This window comes from Centruroides sculpturatus, unplaced genomic scaffold (assembly GCF_000671375.1).
Source record: "Centruroides sculpturatus isolate CEXI.00-Female unplaced genomic scaffold, Cexi_2.0 scaffold591, whole genome shotgun sequence".
NCBI classification, from domain to species: domain Eukaryota; kingdom Metazoa; phylum Arthropoda; class Arachnida; order Scorpiones; family Buthidae; genus Centruroides; species Centruroides sculpturatus.
In genome coordinates, this window is record NW_019384920.1 from 390,532 (window position 1) to 404,507 (window position 13,976).

Below are 13,976 nucleotides of genomic sequence, written 5' to 3' on the forward strand. Positions count from 1 at the left end.
TGGTTGTAAATACAGTAATGCCTTGTATAACGTACTTAATCCGTTCCAGGTGCACGTCCATTAAGTGAAAAGTCTGTTATACGAAACGCATTTTCCCATAGAAATACATGTTAAAACATATAATTCGTTCCGCAGCATAAAATAATCATACTGTAGCATTAAAAAAATGAAAATGGAGCAGTCACCAATTATGCTGGGTAGACAGATGTTGTGAGGAGGAGGAACACTTTCTTCTCACATTCATACAGATACAGACTTTTTACACATTGCAGCAGGTCTCTTTTTATTGGTTTTTAATCAGAGTCAGATTCAGGAAAGGCTACCAGAGCTTGCAGGGTCATCTCCTCTTGTTCCATCCTTTGTTTTTTTGGCAGCTTGCTTCTTAAAAAAACATGTCCAAGGTGGTCCGTTTCTCTCTCTTCTTCAACACCTGTCAGAAATGACGGGCAAGGGTGTCATTGTATAGATCAGTGTTTTTCAACATTCTTGAATATGCGACAAGTTAAAAAATTCTGGCGACCCCCACAGCTATATTAAAACTATGTCAGTGATTTTCTTTTACAGTATTTAATTTTCTTTCTGTTGAGACTTGATTATTGATTAGATATTGATTAAAAAAAAAACTAATTGTACTGTAAAATAAACAGGCACAGCCTTCTCACTAAAATTGTATTTTTTTTTATTGTAGTGTAGGACCTAAAAACACTTGTCTTTTTCTTTTACCCGCGACCCCCATGTATGGCTTTGCAACCCACCTGGGGGTCGCGACCCACAGGTTGAAAAACACTGGTATAGATCATTGATCCTGTTGGCCTCAACTATGTGTGGATAATGAGTGTTGGTAAACTCCTGAACCTCTCCCCATTGGACAAGGAAGTTTTTGTCAACTTTCACTCCTTCTGATGATGTCTTGCTTTGTTTCAATTGAAATCACCTTTCTGTTTTTTTAGAAGCCATGATTTGCATAACACTTGAATAAATGTAAATACCCTGCACTGAGGTGATGTAAGCAATAAACAAGGGAGCAAGATGAATCCCAACGGGAGCTCTGTACTTCAGATATACTAATAATATATTCTAATAATACTAATATATTATAAAAATAGCAGATTGTCATTGGCAACTGCAAAAGTGTGGAAACATCATTCGCACTTGTTCGCAGAAAGACCATTGTTTGCCTCACATAACTGCTGAACGGAAAGTCCGTTGTTCGCAGCCAGTCCGTTGCTCAAGTCATGTAATGGCCAAACAGAAAGTCCGTTGTTCGCAGCCAGTCCGTTGCTCAAGTCATGTAATGGCCAATAAGAAAGTACGTTGTTTGCAGCATCCGTTATTCGAGGCGTACGTTATACGAGGCNCCAAAGCAATAAAAACTAACGACATAAAAGAATTAAAATTTAAAAAAATTGTCAGATCTGGCAACGCTCCGTCATCTGAATTTGCAATTTAAACTGGCAACGTTGTTGTTAATGGCGGTCGATATTAGTGTGCGAGTATAAACATCATCGTTTGTAACTTTTATAATCTCTAAAATGACACTTTTTCATTTCGGTAATTGTGTAGCGTTAGCGTATGTACCGTACTTTATGACTTACAAGTTCTCTGGGCTGTAAGTTTTGCTTTTTTTATACATTTATATTGCATCATTTTGAAAAGTTAATATAAATTAAAAGTTGAATAACTTAAATATAAATAAATGCGTCACTAATGATCAGCTGTGGTAAAATATTAATATTAAGATACTTACGAACACTTTTATTACAAAATTACATTTTGAATTCCCGCAATTTCATTAATTTGTTTCAAGGTCAATTATTAGGCTCTACTTAATTTCATTGAGTCTGTTTGACTTGTAGAATCTCAGTATTCCCATTAAAATTCATGTAGTCTTTCTTTAAATATATGGAGTCAAATTGATGATAAAATTCATACAATAGTTTAATTTTTATAGTACAGTTTCTTCCTGTTATGTTATGAACTAAACCAGTGATTCTCATAGTGTGGTCCACAGATCACACTATGAGAACCATATGAAATGAAGCTCCGAATGAGGCAGTTGGGATCTTGTCAGAGCTCAAGTAAAAAAGTCTCTAAGGAACTGGTGCTCCATGTGTGACCCTTGGCAAGATTTAGCCCCTCCGAAATAAGCCTGTGTGGAATTTTGAAGATCTTTGGAAATGGGTTAAACTTTAAAAGTATGTCCACAAGGTGGCATTGGATAGTTTGCAGAATAACCTACTCATTTTACCACAATGTAATTCTATACTGTTTGATTTAATTTAATCGTAGAATTTAATAATCAAATATTTTCAAATTTTTATCTAAATTTTATAATATTCTATTTTTGTGTGTTCTTTTAATGATTCTGATGTATGTTGATTTTGAGGAAGACCTTTAAATAAAGCTGGTTCCAGGGCAGAGCAAACAGCGCACTGGGAATACTCCTTGCTTACCTAGATTATAACAAAAAAAAAGTCAAGTAGACTTTTTTTGTTATAATGCAAGAAAATTTTGCACTGGGTCCTGCTGAAAGGACTAGTCCTCCTTTTGAAGATGGTTAAAAACATTTGAATTATCATAAATAAGTTTGCTGCAATTTTATGACTTAAGTTAATGTGTTAGAACTATTATACTTAAATTACAACCATCAATTGTTCATAAGAAATTAAAGAATAAGTCTTGGAAGACTGAAAGTAATGAACAAAAAAGAAGCTCTGAATAAAATGTTACATTAAAAAAGAAATTATTGAAGATTGTATTATAAGCAGTCAACTCATTAAAGACTTGGATATTCAAGTGTTGAGTCAATGAATTTGGAAATTTCTGTCTGATGATAATTTCTGAATTGAAGTTATTAAAAAAATATCTTCCACTCACAGTTCACAAGGCAGTTACTTTTAGTGTAGAGAATTGTTTTTGTTTCGATTCTATGATACTGGGCACTATTAACAGTGAAGGAGTATTAATTATATAATTTCTTGATGGACACCACAATGCAGAAAACTATTTGAACAACTTAAAGATAACTTTACAATTTTGTAATGAGTCTGTTTCTAACAATAAGTGGATTGGCAACAAGACACACCACTGTTCAGACCACAATAATTATTGTGCATTATTTTTTAAAAGAAAAACATTAATGTCTTGGAGTGGCCAGCCCCAATCTAAATAAAATCAAGAATGATTGGCATCTAATGTCATCAAAAATTTGTCAGCAATCAGTACAAGCTTGATTGCATAAGGAAATCAATTAAACAATGTACGAGACATTCCCAGCAAAAATTATTGCTAATCTTTTGAAATAAATTCCAAAATGATTAATTTCTGTTATAGAAAATAAAGATGGTGCCATAAATTATTAATAAGTTAAAATCTGTAAACAATTCCAATTTTTATTTTTTGACAAATAAACAATATCTTAATTTCTAACTTTTTGTAGAAATGCAAGAGTAGGCATTGTCTTTTATATCTTTACCTTTTTGGTGTAATTCTTTTAAATGTAAACAAGTGGCATTTGTCTTGTCTGTAATATAGTATAAACTAGCTAAGATAAGAATAAAACATTAAATTTTATAAGCTATACTGTTCAACAATCCCCACGGGATTAAGACACACAAAATTATAAATACTGGATGTGCAGTTGTATCTGGAATTGAGTTTTCATCTATGGTGGTTCTTTTATGAAAGCATATGCAAATTATATGGCACTGAAGAGTGGTTGAGAATTTGTCAGCCTGAAATGCATATGTAGAAGAGAAAATTGAATAATAAATTGTGCATGGTTAAATCATTGGATATTTGTTTGCTGTAGGAAATACTATACCTGACATAAAGGATTATAGAGTTATAATAATAATAATAATACAGCTAATTTAAGGAAATATCAATGTTTTTTATTCAGAAATTAAATGATCTCTGATTTTATTTTACATAATTTATGGATCCATAAAAATATTTTATTTTAATTACATTTAAGTAAGATATATCTTTAAATTATGAGTATTACATAATAAAATATATCTTAATGTATTTGTTTTCCTTATTTTAGGTCTGAATATGGAGCATTCTGGAAGTGTATGCAAGCTGGAGCAATGTATCTCTGTACTCAATTAGTGAAAATGCTTGTATTGGCTACTTTTTTTCCTGCTAATGACTCTTCTGCTAATCTGCCTGGAATTGAAGTTATTGGGGTAAGACACAGATATTTAAGTTTTACAGCAGTCACTTTAAATTTGGTTTATAAAATAATAATGCAGTTCAAAACTTAATTATTATTTTATAAACCCAACATAATTGCTGCCTGCTATAATGTCAATGTTTTACAAAATTGTTTTTGCTTTGAAGTATAATTTTTGATAAATCATTTATTTCTTAGTTTGAAAAGGTATTTTATTTTGATCTCTAAGAACATAGAACACAGAAATACAAGATGTTAAAAAAAGCATTCGGCATTTATATGGTAGATAGTGCACACATACTGATTAGTAAATGTAATATCTCGGAAACCATCTTGAGTTTTTGATCTGTTGTGTATGTTAGTATCATGACTTTTTATTGGCTTCTATGTGTTTCATGCAAAATGAAAAAGAATAATCTTGCCAAACCTTTACCTTGATATTTACAGGTGTTCCATATGTCCTTTTTCTATTTCTATGCATGCATAGCATCATCATCATCATCAACATGCAAACTCTCAAAAATTTCAGATCTTGTTTCTGAGATAAATAATCTGACAAAGTTTTTTACTTATGACGGTATTTATTATCTATCATATAAATGGTTTTTTTTATAACACCTGTATATTTTTATGTTGTTCAAATTTGTTAATTTTTAATCTTTTTAATTATTAGTTTTTAATACATTTATAAACTTTACATAAGAAACAATCCAAAAATCCATTTTTTTTAACATGGAAAATTCTTCTATAATATTTTAACATTATCTTAATGTTATTGACTGTATTTTTATATTTAAATAAATATTTTGAGTGTGTTTTACACACACAAAATATTTATTTAATATAAAAATACAGAAGAAATCAAGTTGTCTTCCTTTCCATCTTGTCTAATCATCAGGAACAAAGGAATTGTATTTATTTAATATCTAAATAAACCAAAATATTTTAAAAAAGATTTCACTCTTGATGAATATGATCAAACAGCTTTTTTTTACTATAAGTTAGTTACTCATAAAAGAATGAAAATATGCTAATAATTTAGAAATATAATATAACTTTGCTAATTCATCAGGGAAACAGGACAAAAGGTGTAATGGATTAAAGAAATACTGTAGGTGGACTGGTGAATATATCAAGGGATGGTTAAGAACACACATTTTGTACAATTTTATATCTAATTACATATGTATACAGATGTATAAATTATAAACTATATTATTGCAATATATAAATTTAATTAAATGAATACATTTTTTATTAATTAATTGAAATTTGAAATTATTTTTGTTTGCTTATGTTTATTATGACACTTCTGCAAAAATGTTTTTTGCATATTTATTTGTAAATTAGTTATGCAAAGTGATGCCAGTTAGGTAAAATGAGCTCCACAAAACAAAAGTAAAAACCAAAATATAACAACAAAACAATAATAACAGTAAAAATAAATTATATGTATGTCATTTCAGGTTAGTTGATGTAATATTTCAGGTTTGTCAGATTTGTAATATTTCAGGTTAGTTGATGTAATGTTAATATACTGTACTGTACATACAGTATGTTAACATTACACCAACTAACCTGAAATATGTAATAAAAGCAAATGTTCTGTTGGATATTCTTTGGACTATATAATATGACTAATTTTGGCAGATCTTTTCTCTTCTGTTAAATATTTCAGGTTAGTTGATGTAATGTTAATACATTTACACCATTCTGTAATAAGACCAATAGCTGATTGAGAACAATGTGGGCACAAGATGTCCCCAGTCAGTGCAGTTGGTAACATGTGTAGTTATATGTAAATTAATAGTTCTGGAAGCAAAGAATGGACAGAATTCCATGTGGTGTAACTGGCAACACATCTGCAGGGTAAGCAGGAGTTGCAGTTTGAGTCTCACTCTGGGACAATCTTTTCTTCTGGAACATTCTAAATTAAAATAATTAAAGTATTAAATGTATTATGAGGTGGTGGCTTAACCCCTACTTGTCAAATTACTTTATATGCAATTATTAAAATTTGTGATGATATAGCCCAAAAAATCTGGCAGATTGTTTGGATTATAATACATATAGATCAGTGTTGCCAGATTTGGCTACTTTGTGCCAAATTGGGCTACTTATTTTTCATTTTGGCATTAAAAAAAGCATTTGGTGCACTGGCTACTTTTTGGGCTACAAAAATTTGACTTGGCTACATTTTGGGCTGGTTACACAAATTATTTCATCCTTTGTTTTGCGCACAGAACGGTAATACTTGTTGTGCTGTCTACTCGTTTTGTTTTTAAACAAAGTATAATTTATATAAGTTTTATAATTTATTTATTATTGGTATTAAAATGGGAAAATGGACAAAGTATTCTCGGTCCTTTCGGAAAGAATGGCTTCAAGATAAAAATCTTAAAGGTAAGCACCTTTAAGATTTTTTTCTTGAAGCCATTCTTTCCGAAAGGACCGAGAATACTTTGGGGAAATTTTCCTCATTAAGTTGCATTTTTAAATATTTTGGCAAATGGCGTAATTTTAAATTTACTTAATTAAATTTAAACTTTTTAAAAAGATAGCTCCAGTAAGTATTCAGTCATGCTTGACAGGAGACTTTTTAGTTTATAATAGCTTATTTTTTAAAGAAAATTTAATATAAATTCCAGATAAATGATATCCTAGAAAGAAAGAAATAAGAAAAGAAAATGCATCTATAAACAAAAATGACTAATGGTAAATGCTATGCTATACGGAATGGTACCAAACATGGTTACTAGGGCGTAATTTTTATAAATTTTAATTGTTTTTGATAAAATTAGTAACAAATAACGTTACGCTAATTGCAACTGTTTGCCAATGTCAGCTTCTTGTAAATGTCTTATATAGTGTTACATGTAACATACAAAATTCATATATTACAAGAATGCTATTATTCCTCAACAACAATCAAATGAGCAAAATGAACATGAAGTACTAAAATTTGAAATTATCACGTTGAAAAATCACTGGTAAGATCATCATCATCAGAATCTTTTTCACTAGAATGTTTTTGTATGGTTGAAGCAGATGATGATTTCCAAGTTTAACATTTATCGCTGTAAGAACTCGATTTTGTAGTTTAGTTTTCATTAAATTTAATTGCAAAAAAATACGTTCAACTGCTGCATTTGAATGAGGAAGCAATAAAAACATCTATTTACTGTCAAAGTAAAGTAAAAAAATACAGAAATATAGAATAAAAATGAATGTTTTGAAAGGAAAGGTATTAGGATTTCATGAATGGTACTAGGAAAATGGTGTTGGGTATCTTGGTACTGGGACAAGTAAAAGGTACTAGATTAGTACAAAAGTATTAGGTAGAACAACACCTGGTACAAAAGTAGCCAACTGCTCCAGCAGTTGGCTACTTTTGGGCTACTTTTTAAAAATTATTTGGCTACAAGGGCAAAAAACATCTGGCAACGCTGATATAGAACCTCTACATTTTTGACAAAGTTGACAAATCTGTAAAAGAAGGTTCTCTGGGATATTAAAAGTCTAAAAAAAGGAGAATAAAAACAAAAAAAGTTATGAGAATTAAAGTTCAATATAGCTATGTTAAAATGAATGGGAATAAGACATTATTTTTAAGTACTCTGTCAAAATGCAACTCTGACCTGTAGATGCAGAACACCTAAACAAGAACATGCAATATTCGATGAGTTAGTAAAAGTTAAAATTGCAAGTTTGTTTTATGAAAAATGGGTTTTGGAAATTTCATTTATAACTTTGACTTTCTGCCTCTGCCTCATTAAAATTGTATAAAAGGCAGAGATAGGAAGATGATAATCAATTATTGCTTGGAAATTTATAAAAATAATTAAATGTGAGATGAGACAATTTTAGAGGATATACATTGGCAGTTTCTCCATAATATTCTCCTGTTTAGGATCAAACTCTTTATATTTACTGTCAATATAGTCTTTAAAAGTAAATTTATGTTAAAATTAATGCTGTTGACTATTGTAATATCATGATAGCCTGATTTCACATTTAAAATATACAGAGATTTGGTAAGGGCAAAAAACATAATAATGGTCTTAAGGTTAATTGAGAGATTTAGATAATGTAATTTAGAGGACAGTTCATTTAAGCTATTTTTTTTTATATGTACTGTATTGTTCACTGTTAATAATCTTGATATCATTAATCTGCATAAACTACAGTAGCTAAAGTATGTTGGTCAAAAATTTTATTTATGTAAGCTATAAAAAATAAGTTACTTAGTATAGAGCTTTGTTATATTCCCATAGGGGTGTGAAAATGTTGAAGTACAGATCATTAATTTTTATTTTGTAGGTACATAAATATTTTACATAATGAATTCTACAAAAACCTTCATATTCTTCTGATTAAATAATAATACCTTTTAACAGTTTATTTGATATGAGATATGTCAAGTTGGTGACAGTAGATCAGTGAGGTAAGCCACAGTTTTGGTTAAAGGAAATATTACTGGTTATGAAAAAGTATACATGGTTGTAAATACAGTAATGCCTTGTATAACGTACTTAATCCGTTCCAGGTGCACATCCATTAAGTGAAAAGTCTGTTATACGAAACGCATTTTCCCATAGAAATACATGTTAAAACATATAATTCGTTCCGCAGCATAAAATAATCATACTGTAGCATTAAAAAAATGAAAATGGAGCAGTCACCAATTATGCTGGGTAGTCAGATGTTGTGAGGAGGAGGAACACTTTCTTCTCACATTCATACAGATACAGACTTTTTACACATTGCAGCAGGTCTCTTTTTATTGGTTTTTAATCAGAGTCAGATTCAGGAAAGGCTACCAGAGCTTGCAGGGTCATCTCCTCTTGTTCCATCCTTTGTTTTTTTGGCAGCTTGCTTCTTAAAAAAACATGTCCAAGGTGGTCCGTTTCTCTCTCTTCTTCAACACCTGTCAGAAATGACGGGCAAGGGTGTCATTGTATAGATCAGTGTTTTTCAACATTCTTGAATATGCGACAAGTTAAAAAATTCTGGCGACCCCCACAGCTATATTAAAACTATGTCAGTGATTTTCTTTTACAGTATTTAATTTTCTTTCTGTTGAGACTTGATTATTGATTAGATATTGATTAAAAAAAAAACTAATTGTACTGTAAAATAAACAGGCACAGCCTTCTCACTAAAATTGTATTTTTTTTTATTGTAGTGTAGGACCTAAAAACACTTGTCTTTTTCTTTTACCCGCGACCCCCATGTATGGCTTTGCAACCCACCTGGGGGTCGCGACCCACAGGTTGAAAAACACTGGTATAGATCATTGATCCTGTTGGCCTCAACTATGTGTGGATAATGAGTGTTGGTAAACTCCTGAACCTCTCCCCATTGGACAAGGAAGTTTTTGTCAACTTTCACTCCTTCTGATGATGTCTTGCTTTGTTTCAATTGAAATCACCTTTCTGTTTTTTTAGAAGCCATGATTTGCATAACACTTGAATAAATGTAAATACCCTGCACTGAGGTGATGTAAGCAATAAACAAGGGAGCAAGATGAATCCCAACGGGAGCTCTGTACTTCAGATATACTAATAATATATTCTAATAATACTAATATATTATAAAAATAGCAGATTGTCATTGGCAACTGCAAAAGTGTGGAAACATCATTCGCACTTGTTCGCAGAAAGACCATTGTTTGCCTCACATAACTGCTGAACGGAAAGTCCGTTGTTCGCAGCCAGTCCGTTGCTCAAGTCATGTAATGGCCAAACAGAAAGTCCGTTGTTCGCAGCCAGTCCGTTGCTCAAGTCATGTAATGGCCAATAAGAAAGTACGTTGTTTGCAGCATCCGTTATTCGAGGCGTACGTTATACGAGGCACCACTGTACATATGTCCAAGATTTTCAACATAGCACGGATTAGAATATTAGGCAGAAAGTTTCGTGATCTTTTTTACTTTTCCAGCTGTTATATAGCATAACAAGGGAAGTAATGGAATTGTGTCAAATATGACCCTCTGAGTTGTTTGCAAATCTCCATGTTTTGAGACCCATGAACCCAAGAAAGTAAAAGAAAAAAACTGCAAATTTCTGTCTATTTTGTTCAATATCTCAGGATGGGATGAAGATATTAAGATTGCTTTGTCAGAAAAATAAAAAGCTGGAATTACAAGGAAGAGTTTCAAGATTCGGAGGAATACTATCCGATCGGTCTATACCAGCTTGTGCGTCAATGTCGACGTCTCCCGCACTCCGAAAAGTTTCGAATTGTTGCCCGAAGACAAGGGAAGACCAATCGGTATTCATTATTTTATGTCGCTTCTTCTTGTGTTTGTTCTGTGGGGTGTTTGTTGTCTGAACATAAAAGTCTTTTGCAAAAGTGTGCATTATCCGATTTGTTCGTTATCCAATCACCCACTGTATTATGTTGAGTTTATACCGGCAGCTATGTATTATGCTGGACCAGAGTCAAGGCATAGTCACCAAAACAAGACAAAAATTAAATTAGTATGTCAGTGTGTGTGTGTCTGTATTCAGAATTTTCCTAACAATATGACATGTTATTATTATTAATATTTACAGAAAAGAGTAAAGTTTATCTTTTCTTTAATACAAATATACATATGTAGAATATTATTACAATGAAAAGGTTATTACAATGAAAATATTACACATATGAAACTATTAATGCCTTATATATTCCTAAAATGCATTTCAGTCCTCTTCAGTTAGGTGATGTTCACTTAACTGAAGAGGACCAAAATGTATTTTAGGAATATATAAGGCATTAATAGTTTCATGTGTGTGATAATCCTTTTTTTATGATGTATAATACAAATATACTTTATTACACATAGGGCTGGATTAACCACTTTGGGCCCTAGACATTTTCTTCTTACTGGGCCTCCTCCCTCCCTCTCCCACAAGAAAAAGAGCACACAAAAATATAAAACAAAACTGAATAATGTGAAAAACTAATTTATTTTATATTTTAACAGTATGATTCAGTATATTATTATTATTATTTTTATTAGTAATTTGTTAAGTTTGATATACAATTAATTAAACAAAATTGTAACACGTGTCAGGTGTGTTTATGTTACCGAGCTTTCAATGTACAGTCCACAGAATTGTCACACGTGTCAGGTGTGTTGATGTAATTGTATCCCTAAGAATGTGGGGTGAGATTTTCCCACCTAGAGAGGGAGAAATTGTGCACTTCCCTTTTTGGTGTGTCGGGTCAGTGCTGACCAGAGTGTGTAGCTGTGTAGAGAGTGTGGCTGGTAAAGNTTGTTCGATGCATAAAACAGCTAAAGAATTTAATTTTGATTCACTCAGTGAGTTTCATAAATAATTTTTTACACGTTTTAATAATGAGAATGTCTGTTTAGTATTCCTCGATGCCTGCATCGGGCCGTTCAACTGGCTATCTACCGGTATATACAGTATATAAAATTACGTCCTGAACTAACTGATTCATCATCGCCCAGAGAAAACCGCTGAACCTAGAGGTGAAATTGGGTACACAGTTAGTCTACATCATGAAAATACACACTAAAAAAAAAAAGGAGAGATTTTTGGAAATTTCCCCGCGGGGGAGAGAAAGAGGATTAAGGCTTAATCTGAAGAACGGCTATACTGTACTATTTTAGATGCGATTTTTATTTTTGATAGAAATAACTTAATTTCCAAACGTACAATATTTACCGAATCATTTGCCCGTGCAACGCCGGACTCATTTGTTAGTAATATAATATAATAGAAAGATTAGAAGTACGAAATAATCTAATAATCTTAACCTTTGCTGTTATTTTTGCCCGGGCTCATCATCTTGTAGTTAATTTTATTCTTATCGCTATAAAAAAAATTCTAATTTATCGGAAAAATTACTTTCAATAAGAAGAAACATAAGAATACATTTTCTTTAGATTTTAGAATTCACAATATATTTTTGTTTATTATATACAGTTGTCCAACAGAAAAGTAAACTATCTTATTTACAAATCTTTTCAAAATAGACAGTTTGATCAGGTCCTAGACATTTGTCTCATTTGTCTATGCGATGATCCGGCCCTGATTACACATACATAAAATATTTTAATAATAATCTTTTAACTCTTTCATTGTAATCTTTTCTGTTTACAGTGTTAATATAGTATTTAAAATATCCAAAGAAACTTTTTATGCGCTATTTTATAATTTAATATTCTGTTCAGTTCTTATGATGATAATTTATAGCCCTTTATCAAAGTGTGCCAATAATTATCAGACTAATTAAAATTATAAGTTATGGAACAATATTTTGGTATCATTGTATAGAGCAGGGATAGTCAACCTTTTTATACTTACCGCCCACTTTTGTATCTTTGTTGGTAGTAAAATTTTCTAACTGCCCACCAGTTCTGCAGTAAGTTAATTTAGTGCAACTGCAAAGTACTCATAATTTTTGAGTGACAGTTTAGTAAAAGTATGTAGTTAAATTTATCTTTTTACAGTAGAGCGTCGTTTATCCGAAAGCTGGTTATCCGAAACGTCCGTTATCCGAAAGCATTCCAGTCAGCAAATTTAAATTTTCGCTAGTGCTGTGGCGTTGCAATCTTCGGCTATTTCTCGGGCTACTCAAATATTTTACGTTTTTGATACTAAATTAACATCTGAAGTATAATTTTTTATTGTTTTTATATTTTTCAATATATTTATTTTGTTTGTACAAAATAAAAAAATAATTTTTAACGATATATATAATAGTCTTCGTAGGCTTAACATCGACGAAAATTCAACGCAAGGTGACACGCAACGGAGAAAAATTTCAACACGGGATAAATTAATATATTTTTTCGTACATGATTCGTTATCCGAACCACCCCAGTCCCCAATTGATTCGGATAAACGACGCTCTACTGTATTTATATTTTGCATATGTTTATAATACACATTTTTTTTGCATTAAACTGAAAAAAGTAGCTAAATCTGGCAATGCCAACCCACCACAAAATGAGCTCAACTTGATGATGGCCACTGTTACAGTACAACCTGCTCGGTCAGTAAGTCATAGATACACAGTGATAATGGAAAGTAGCTTCAACATCTGACAAAATCCCTACCAACCACCACAAGAGCTCAAATTGCCCAATAGTGGGAGGGACCAAGATGACTACCACTGGTATACAGGCATGTCACTAGAACAATAAAAAGTCTAATGAACATTTTTAGTTATAATGGTTGATGCCAAAATAAACACATTTAAAATTGTTATAATTTTATAAAAAGTTATTGATCATCATTTATGTTTGAAGTTATATAACCCGATGAAAGCCTTTTAAATAAGGTCTAAAATGTTCATTTGTTATTAAAGAATTCATTATTGTTTTTCTGTGATATTTTGTCATTAAACAAATATTATTTTATTAATAAAAATGTCCATAATGTAATGATAAAATTTTAATTTTTTTTTATCTTGCTTCTCACTGGAAGACTTCATTAAAACTGGACATGGTAAGCTTTTATTATATTAAGTGTGATATTAATTCATTTACCTCATCCAAAAGATTAACCTAAATATTTTTGGTGTTGTTTCACATGGTATCTTTAATTATAAATATTTAAACTTTGATTGCCACTTGTGTACGTATCACATTTTTTTATCTTGAATATTATTCTTATTGATGCAGTAGAACCTCGAAAACTCGGCCTAATGTGGACCGAAGGGTGGCCGAGTTTGTGAAAATGCTGGGTTATCGGGAATGAGGTTAAAAAAAAATAAGTACGAGTGTTTCCTCAGAAAATACTGTACTGTACTTGTATGTATTGTTTACTTGAGAATA

The 13,976-nt window shown here is 31.3% G+C and overlaps 1 protein-coding gene across 3 annotated transcripts in view; it reads left to right on the forward strand.

Annotated features, from left to right (window-relative positions):
• The first annotated feature begins 1,438 nt into the window (after positions 1-1,438).
• LOC111631848 (transmembrane protein 147-like) overlaps positions 1,439-13,976 on the forward strand; it is a 19,136-nt gene continuing 6,598 nt past the window's right edge. The window contains exons 1-3 of one of the 3 annotated variants that reach the window (XM_023376179.1): positions 1,439-1,609; positions 4,049-4,190; positions 13,627-13,647. In XM_023376179.1, coding sequence (XP_023231947.1) covers positions 1,533-1,609; positions 4,049-4,190; positions 13,627-13,647 — 240 coding nt within the window. In that variant the 5' untranslated portion in view covers positions 1,439-1,532. The remainder of the gene's footprint in view (positions 1,610-4,048; positions 4,191-13,626; positions 13,648-13,976) is intronic. The other 2 variants (XM_023376176.1, XM_023376178.1) reach the window with 2 other exon arrangements.